General features: G+C 44.1%; 1 protein-coding gene across 2 annotated transcripts; it reads left to right on the plus strand.

The window, feature by feature from the left end:
* Nucleotides 1-1,653: 1,653 nt before the first annotated feature.
* On the plus strand, nt 1,654-7,414 carry F2R (coagulation factor II thrombin receptor). Of its 2 annotated transcripts, none has more exons than XM_026036564.1 (2): nt 1,654-1,702; nt 6,034-7,414. In XM_026036564.1, the coding sequence occupies exon 2, from the start codon at nt 6,057-6,059 to the stop codon at nt 7,236-7,238; it is 1,182 nt and encodes a 393-aa protein (XP_025892349.1). In that variant the 5' UTR covers nt 1,654-1,702; nt 6,034-6,056; the 3' UTR covers nt 7,239-7,414. The 2 variants fall into 2 exon arrangements, with proteins under 2 accessions (XP_025892349.1, XP_025892355.1); XM_026036570.1 differs by lacking the exon at nt 1,654-1,702 and adding an exon at nt 5,649-5,654.
* The last annotated feature ends 2,245 nt before the right edge of the window (nt 7,415-9,659 follow it).

Genomic DNA, 9,659 nt, shown 5'->3' on the forward strand with positions numbered 1-9,659 from the left:
TTCTGTGGCTTTCCTGGTTTGTTTGGGGGTGATACTGTCTTGAATGAGTGAGAAAGATTCAAGCAAGCTTGTTTGTCTGTGGAAAGGCTGGCTAGTATTGTGACTTTCACTTATTATTTTTCCTTATTTGGTACAAGTTGGATCCTGTCTAAACACAGTTACAGTATTTAGCAAGTACTAGGACTGTGGGAAGTACAATATAGAGCAAGCAAAGATTAGAAATGGTTCTTACTGTCAACTGGTGCTTGCAGCCAGGAATACTGATGTTTTTTTCCATGTCTCTTGCTTTCTGTTTTAAAAAGACCATTAAAAGGAAAGGCATCTAATACTTAAGCTGTATTAGACCTATGGAAAACAAAGCACTCTATGTATTCCAGCGTTAGATTCAAGAGTCTATTCTGATAACTTTGCAGTCATTATTTAGTTTTCTCTGGTTTTGATGAGCTTTTGGTTTAGCTCATGAGGCTCTTCCTTCACGTGCAGCTTGGCCGAGACGGCTCCCTCCTTTTCCCGGGGCGCTTCCCAGGAGCAGTACCGCTCCGCAGGGAGCACGCGAGGCACCCCGCCTCTTTGAGGCTGCCCTGCCCCTTCGGAGCAGCGCCTTTGCTGAACCCAGGGCCGCCCTCCCAGCCGCGGCCCCGCTGAAGGAGCGGGGCGGAGCGGGGCCGCGGCGGGAGGGTCGCGCTCCCCGCCGGCGCCTCCCCCTCGCCGGGGCGGCCCCGGGCGCTTTATAGCGGCCCCTCGCGGGCCGCCCGCGCTGCTCGGCGCGCGGCCATGGGGCTGCGGGCGCCGCCCGCGCTGCTCTGCGCCCTGGGGCTCCTGTGCTGCCCGCTCCCGCCGCCCGCCGCCGCCCGCAACGGTGAGTGCCGCCCGCGCCGGGCCGGGCGCCGCGTGACGGCGCTCGGCGGCCGTTGGCCACGGCGGGGAAGCGCGGGAGGGCGGCGGCTCCTCGTGCCCCGCGCCGCGTTGGTCCGGGCGGCGCTCGCGGAGCCTCCCGCTCCGGGAAAAATAAACGGGTGTCTCGGTGCGCGGCCTCGCTGGCCGGTGCCGAGCCGCCCTCGCGGCCTGCTGCTTCCGAGCTCTCGTCGGCGCTGTAAATATTGTTTTCTGTGGTGTTTTTAAATGCTGTTCTGCGTTTTTTAAACTTCAGAGTTAACTTCTTTTTTAACCTCAGAGCACTCTAATCTTTTAACAGCAGAGTAAAGGTACAGCAGTAGATAGGCTGGCTAAAACATAATGCTAGCCTTGCAAAAGCAGGATCAGCCCGACGTTGTCTGACCGGAGCAATAAGAGAATTCTTATTTTTTAAAGGCAAAGTCAGATCTGGACGGCGTGGGTTTCTGCAAGGCCCCAGGCACCTGAGGTGGTGAGAGATGAAGGGTAGCTGAGAGGTGTCCCCGGGCAGTGGCCCAGCAGCGGCCAAGGGCATGGGCAGCAGGAGCCAGGCTGGGGACAGGGGGGTTTGCTCCCAAAAGTGGCCCTGTCCTCGTTGTAACAGCCCCAGGAGGTGCCGAGCGTGCGGCTGGCACCGAGCAGGGCAGAGCGGCCACGCAGGGCAGGTCGGCCCTAACCATGCCTGGATCCTCACCTGGATCGCAGTTAAATTAACAGAAACACGACCCCACGGTCGCCACAGCTAGCGAGTCCTGCAGTCCGACTGAGCTCTGAACAGCTCTGAGCACGGCACATGCCGAGGGAACGGGTAAGTAAGGGGCAACGTGAACACGGTGCTTGCTGTGCGACTCTCCGGTCTCTGGTAAGGCGCAGCAGCACAAGTGGCAAGGTTGTGCATTGAGAGGTAGCTAAGACTACTGGTAAATTGGGTTTAACCCTGGAGAGCAAAAGGAGAAACACCCAAATGCGAACTAGCAGTTGTTTTTTTAAGACCTCTCATAATATAAAATCAAAAAGGAGAAGTAGGAAAGGAGAAAGTAAGCTCAGAGCAGAGTTGTGTTTGTTGGGATCCCGTGATGATCCTCTGCGAAGAATTGGCAAGAATGAATACTTTAACCATTGGGGATACCTGCTGGGAAATTGCATCTACTGAAACCAAGAGGTGAAAGGTGATAGAGATGGTCTTTGTAGTTACGTTAGGAAGAGAATTATCAGAAAAGGAGGATTATTTAGGCTAAAGAACATGTCAATACAGGGGCGAATGAGCATAAAGAGACCATAACTGTCTTGATATTGGAAATCTAAGGAAAGATTCCTTAAAAAGAAAAAGACGGGAGTAAGTAACCACAAACAAGTTAATAATAGAGCAAGATTGTTTCTTGGAATGCGATTCTTCCATTTTATGGAAATATTCAAACTTTTTTTCCTGTCTTTTTCAATTATTGTCTTCATTAAAGATCACTCCCAGTTATACTGTTTGTTTGCTGCTTCCTTAGGAAGTGGTGATCCAAATAGTTCATGTATTACATTACTACTGCTGAGAAAAGAGAAACTCAGAGCAATCAGTTTCATGGGCAGCAGAAAGCAATGAAACCTGTCCATCTAGATGTGCATCCTGCTCTCCTTGCAGCCACTCCCTATGGAATGTCATTTTCCCATGGTGCCGGATAATTCCCTCTTACCACCACTACGTACTTCATTTCCTCCACACATGAACTGCTCTGTCCCCAGACCTGCACTTTGGTCTCGGAGCACCTGCAGCTACTGCATCTTCGCTCACTGTGTTCTCACCTTGACTTTGGTGGTCCCTAGTGGACCTGCAGGCCTTAAAAAGCAGCAACTGGGTTGGGATGAGATGTTTGCTGGGATGAGGACAGGGTGTTCACCATGTCCTGCTGCCTCTTGAAGGCTGGGCAGCCCATGGTGACTGGCCAGGGACCACCCTTGTGGTCCTGTAGAGGCACTGGAGCTGAGAGATGTCACCCCTGCTTGAGCTGGGCACCTGTGCTCAAAGCTCTCGAGAAGAGGAAAGGAAGGAAAGCAGAAAAAGAACAGGCTCTTGCTTGCAAGAAAATAAGGAAGACTGTTGCTGTATCACTGGGGCTGCACAAGTAGCTTGAAGGAAAATACGGAATCAAGAAACATTTTTAAAAGGAAATACGGTATTTGTTGTTATGAAAGCAAGCGTTTGCCATCTGGCCTACATGACTTTGTCTCACACTGTAAATGTGCCTGGCTTCTACTCCTCACCCTGCCTGTGAGTAACTAATTTACGGTCCACTTAGATGTTTATCGGTGCAGGATTATCCAAAGAGGAGATAAAAGGAATGGTCTTTTCATTACAAGCCAGCAGTATGAATGCAGCTGTCATCAGTAATGCTCATAAATCGGCATTAGCAATTGTCCAGCAGCACATAAGAAAGGATGTTAGTAATCGGCTTGAGTCAGAGCCTCAAACCAACTGTTTTTCACCTTATAAAAGGTTTTCACCTTACAAAAATATCCCCAGGCACATGAAGCTCGCTGGTTTGGAGAGTGCTGGCAGGCTTGATGGGTCTGCAGAGATGCTGCAGAATATTCCCCTGGCCCTCAGGAAACTTTGTTTGTGCTGTTGCCAGCAGATGAAAGCCCACGCTTTTGTGGCTGCCCCTGGCCATGCTGCTCTGCTCTTTCCTGTGCGCCAAGGCTGCTGTTCAGGTGGCCACTTGCCAACTGGAACTTGCCCGTTTTGTTTTTTGCCCTCGGCTTTGTTTTTCACAGAATAATGCATGCAGTAGCCTCGTACAAATGAAAACAGGCCTAAAATGAATGCGAAACAGCTCTCTATAAAAAAGTAACGCCTTTCCAGGATGGGCATAGCATGCATATGCTGCTCAGCAGACCTACGAAATGTAGCACCTGATTGCAAACGGCACTGTGTAGGTTGTTAAAATGAAGAAAAAAAAAACCCCACAGACTGGGATGCTTTTTCTTCCTTACTTCTCTAAATCCATCTTGAGGCTTGGGGCAGAGCCTACAGACAATAAAAGAGAGCGTTAGGTGTTTGGAGTGTGGTACTGATTATACTGAAGTTTCGACTGGACGTGGTCAAGTGTCCTGCATGCACACCGTGGTGATGAAACCTGAGTGTTTTAACCTATTCTTTCTTAGCTGCTAGTAAACTCTGTTTGTGTTTCACAAATACTTTGCTGCAGCTATTAATGCTGTCAAATCAGCAGTGAGAACTATTTATTAGTCATAATAATAATGATTATCCATGCGGTCCAATCTCTTCCACAGGAGCTGAGTGACAGCCTAATGAAAATAGGATGGCTGAATATTTATGATGGACGCTGTTATGTGTCCATCTTTAATCTTGTTCTCTTAACAGATTTGTATTATTAGAATAACTTAAGCTATAGTCAATTGTATTTTATAGACAATATCTACAGCTTTCAAACATGAAGAAAGATATTTCTGACTTGAGATTCTAGCATAATTGTAGCTATTAAAAAGTACTTTTCAAGTCATTTCTTTTCTGGAGACGTACTGCATCTTTCTTAACTTTGTTGTATTATAGGAACTTTATAGGAAGAGCATGTATCCTGTTACTGATCTTTATATGCTTATTGTTAAGGTCCATTAAGAGCTTTTGAAATAATTAGACATAAATTCATGCTCTTTCCTTCTCTTTATAAAGCTCAGATTGCTGGCTCGTTCAAAATAAACGCTGATGCAAAAGGAATCCAGAACCTCAGGGTAGTAACTAGGTGTATTATTGCTTTGTGCAATACTATACAGATGATGTCATGTAAATGGTGTTGACAAGGGGGAAAAAAGTTTTCTGGCTATACTCCTTTATATTAAAATCAAATTGAATTTCATTATGAAAGCCTTTAAATTTCTGATGTCTGTCTTATGAAATGGTAAACAAATGTCGAGCTTGAAGTTGTTCATGTTTGATGCTGGTGATACCTCCTTACCCTTAATATGAGTGTCCCCTTTTTCATAGACTTGACCCCTGGGAAGCACTTTGCATGCCGTTTAAGCTCAGGATGTAGACCTGGTCTGCCACAACACACACTGCGGAGCTCATAACAAGTTGAATTCAGTTCTGAGCTTAGGACTTCTTCACTTACACAGAGAGTAGATTACGCTTCTCCCTCAAGTATGATTCATGAGATTTTTAATTGCATTAAAATTGCCTACATTTTTCTTATCCCGAACTAGTGTAACACAATTCTGCTCTTTTAAAAGTTTGATAATGGAGTAACATGTAAAAACTGTCATGTAAAACTTATTTTTTTAAGTGAGCTTGCCCCAAGAATTCAGGATAACAACTGAAATCATTAGCAATGCTATAAGTTGCAATTATTATAAATAGTAGCTAAGGTAATGGTCTACTGTTTGATGAAAAGCAACTCAAACAATCATTATTCTTCACCTACAGTATATTTTCATGTTGGTCTAATGAATCACTGTCAGGAAAGGGATCAAATGAAGGTCAAGATTTTTCATGGAAAGCGACCAGATCCGTAAGAATCTGCAGTACCTGCTTGTTTGCTCACCAGTGCTCACAAAGTGAGATGCCCCAGCCCTTCTCCTGCAGCTGCCCTGCAGTGCTGTTCTGGTTGCACAATGTGTGTTATGAGAACAACAACTGTGAAAAAAATGTGGAATACGTGGCCACTTGTTTGGTACAGGCAGAAGCCTGATTTGTGTCAGCAATAAGAAGCTGTTTGAAGACGGCTGCTGCGTGTCTTGGTGTTGTAATGAAGTTGGTGAGTGTTTCCTGAGGGAACATCTGCAAAAGCAAGCTCAAGGTGGCAAATTTATCACTGTATTTGTGCTAAGGTAGGTTATAGAGAATGTGGAAAAGATTGCGCGAAGAGTTGAGTCACTTCCATAAAGAGTTTACGAGTGAAGAGATAAGGGAGAGAAATCTTGTCCAAACTTGTAACAGCAGCTGGATGTTGGATGGTAAAACATATGGAGATGGAAAAAATGGAAAAACATGTGGGGAGCCCCTGCTGTAAGGAATGAATCTTAATGCTTCATGTTGCCAATGCTATGTTAGCTTTTCTTTTATGTGAGATATTTTACTTTTCCCATAGTATGTAAATATTTGCTTATTAATCTTCACACCATTTTATTTTTCAGCTACTCTATATAACAGCAGCAGAATGAGGGGCAGAACTTTTGTCATGCCTAACCTGAATAACCACGATGACCCGATACCTCTTGAAGAGCTAGAGAACGAGACTGAAAACGACACAGAAGTTGGATCAGGATCCGTCCGTCAGGCAAATTCGTCCCTAAATAGACAGCGGACGGTATCGGCAGCCACGCAAAGATACCTCACCAGCCCCTGGCTGACACGTTTTGTGCCTTCAGTCTACTTGCTAGTGGTTGTGCTGAGCCTCCCCCTGAACATCACAGCAATCCTCGTGTTTTTGCGCAAAGTGAAGCTCGAGAAGCCGGCTGTGATATACATGCTCAATTTGGCCACCGCCGACGTGCTCTTCGTGAGCGTGCTGCCCTTCAAGATCGCCTACCACTTCTCCGGTAACGACTGGGCGTTTGGGCCCGGCCTGTGCCGTTTCGTCACCGCCGCCTTCTACTGCAACATGTACTGCTCCGTCCTGCTCATGACGAGCATCAGCGTGGATCGCTTCCTGGCCGTGGTCTATCCCATCCGCTCCCTGGCGTGGCGCTCGCTGCCGCGCGCCGCCGCCGCTTGCCTCCTCGTCTGGCTGCTGGCCATAGCCGGCGTCCTGCCTTTTCTCCTCCGGGAGCAAACGATGGAAATCCCCCACCTAAATATAACCACCTGCCACGATGTGCTAAATGAGTCCGAACTTCACGGCTACTACGTTCATTTCTTCTCCGTTTTCTCTTCTGTTTTCTTCGTGGGACCGTTTATTATTTCTAGCGTCTGCTACCTGTGTATCATTCGGTGCCTTAGTTCTTCTGGCATTGTTGCAAAAGAAAGTAAGAAGAAACGTGCCTTGCTCTTGTGTATAGCTGTCTTTTCTGTTTTCATTATTTGTTTCGGACCAACAAATGTCCTCCTATTAATTCATTATGTGCATTTTTCTTACGACAACAGTTTAGAGTATCTCTACTTTGCCTACCTACTCTGTGTTTGTATCAGCAGCTTTAGTTGTTGCATCGATCCCTTTGTTTACTATTATGCCTCTTCTCAGTATCAGAGGCAACTTGTCAGTCTCTTTGGCTGTAAAGAGTCTTTTGATCCCAACAGTACTAACAGCAGTGGCCAGTTGATGTCAACCACTAGTAGAAGAGGTACCTGTTCCAGTAATGTAAATAACAGTGTCTACAAGAAATTGCTAGCAATACATTGAGTTTCTTACACTTGCTTAATTTGGGGGGGCAATTTCAGGGGGGAAAAAAAAAAAAGTATTATATCCAAGAAATGCAAAGCCTTAGGTCAATTTTTGTAGAATACATAGTTTTATGGATTCATTATAGTAATACATATTTCAGCAGAGTATGTGTGTGTATAGTGTATGTATATAAGTTAGTTTAGAAAAGAAAAATATTTTTAATAAAAGCAGTTGTGTATTTTCCAAATAAACTTTTTTAACCAACTCTTTAATTTTTTTATTCACTGTACTGAAGGGGTTTTATAAAATTCTATCTATGTTTACTAGATTCTCCTTCATGGAACCATCTATCCATTCTTTCATGACCAAAATGAAAATATCTTCCCAAGCAGTGCTTTCTCCTATTTGTTGTTATTTATGGAATTATCCATTAAATTTATTGTTATTATTTTGTACCCTAGGCCCTGAAACTGTGTGTTTTACATTTCTATATATTCAACTTCTAAGCACTTCGTATGATCTTAAGAATCTGGAAAAATGAAAGACAGCTTTCGGTTATTGAAATCTATCGTAGAAAATAATTTTCTTCAGCTAGAACAAGCTTTTCTTCCAGGTTTCCTATCACCACTGTGCACTCAGCATCTTGGCTGGGGCTACATTTTGGACCATTTTAGATGTTTTTTTCGATTCAAATTTCATAATAGATCAACGTTGGATGGCAATGCAGAAAATACGCAGCATCCTGTTTTTCAGTTTGGAAATGTGTTTTCCTGCATGTCATTAGTCATCATGCACGTGATTAGATCTCGGAAATATCTTTTATCTTGGCCAAGTCTGGACGATTTTTATTTTTAACGTCCAATCCATATCTGGTTAAAACTGCTGTAGAGCCTAACAACTAAGAGAGCCTAACAACTAACTTAATTCTGTACCTTCCTTTTACTACAGAAGATTACAAAGGAAAATGACAGAAAAATCAGCTGCAGAGATGAATGTGTAAATGTGTTTTACAGGAAGATATCAATCAGATTAAGCAGCGATTGGTTTAATGCAGGATTTGCCACAGTAATCTGCCAAGAACAGCGATGGATAAAAGCTGTGTGTGGTCCATCATAAACCATGAGAAACCCCATCTTTCTGCAGGTACAGTGAAAGTGAGGCTCTTCTTTCCAGCATGATCTCTTACTATTCTGTATCTGCTCTCTAATGGCTTTACATAATTAAGTATGGAATTACTTGGCACTCCACAGATTTTTTAATTTTCTTTATCAAGTATTTGCTAGTTGCCGAATAAGCACAGAGGGAAGTAAGAATATATGTACATATAGTTTAACAGGCCGAAAAACCTCAAAGGTATATATGGCATTCATATACATTCCGTTCTCATTTAATATTATATTGGCATTGCTTTGTTTTTCACAAAAAAAAAAGAAAAAAGAAAAGTTCATCTTAAAACTACGAGAGAAAAAAAACATTTTTTTCTTGCTGGCAGAAAAAAATACCCATGTTTTTCCTGTAGCTGTATGCTGGGGGATTGGTTTTTCGATTTATGACTTAATTGGAGCTGTTTTTCACTGCGGTGGCGTTTTCTGTCACGATAGGGGGTTATTTTTAGATGGTCAGAAGAGACTGTTACTAAACTTTGCCGGGGTTAGGGTTACGTGCTCGGAGAGAAGGAAATGTCCTCTGAGAACAGCACGACCGTCATGGAAATGGTTTGCCCCCTTTTGCGCTGGGGTTGGCTGTAGCATAACCACAGTGAGAGGCGTTCCCTTAATACAGCCTCCCTCCCCTTCCCTGCATCTCTTGAAGCTGCATACATACTTCTTGTTTTATAAACTTAAGAATACGCAAACGTTTACCCTTTGTTTAGATTTGTTGTTACATATCCCTGGTTTAACCAAATAAACTGGTCCTTATTCTGTTTCTTCTTGGATATAATTATATTATTTTGAGCTACTTTGGAAGCAAAACCTCGCGTTAAACACGCAAGCCTCTGAAGACTGGAGGGCTCCAGGCAATCTAAAAAGGTGGCTGTGCCTCTGCCAGCCACAGGCTTAACCCTCAGGAAGTTCAAAATCGTGTTGTCGTGATATTGTTGAGATAGGTTAGAGAGGGAAGAAGTACTTGACTCAGAAATGTGTATGTATGTTGCATAGGAAATCTGTAGCTTTTCCATGATAACATACGGTTTCTGTAGAAAAGATCTGTGGTTTGCAAGGGAATTGTGCTCTCTCTGCCTCTCGTGGCTTTGTGGGATGTACGGTTATTCAGAGAACGACACCAGCATGTTTTGGTTCAAATGCAAAACTGCATCATGTGTATCAGCTAATGGAGACACAAACACCAGCTTATTTTCTAGGACATTGTTGGACGTGTTTTAAGTTGAAGTTTCACAGCAAAAACAGCATGAAAAGGAGTAAGTGCACACCTACTATA

Source organism: Nothoprocta perdicaria, unplaced genomic scaffold, assembly GCF_003342845.1.
Source record: "Nothoprocta perdicaria isolate Ctin4 unplaced genomic scaffold, notPer1 scaffold_1, whole genome shotgun sequence".
Classification (NCBI taxonomy): Eukaryota; Metazoa; Chordata; class Aves; order Tinamiformes; family Tinamidae; genus Nothoprocta; species Nothoprocta perdicaria.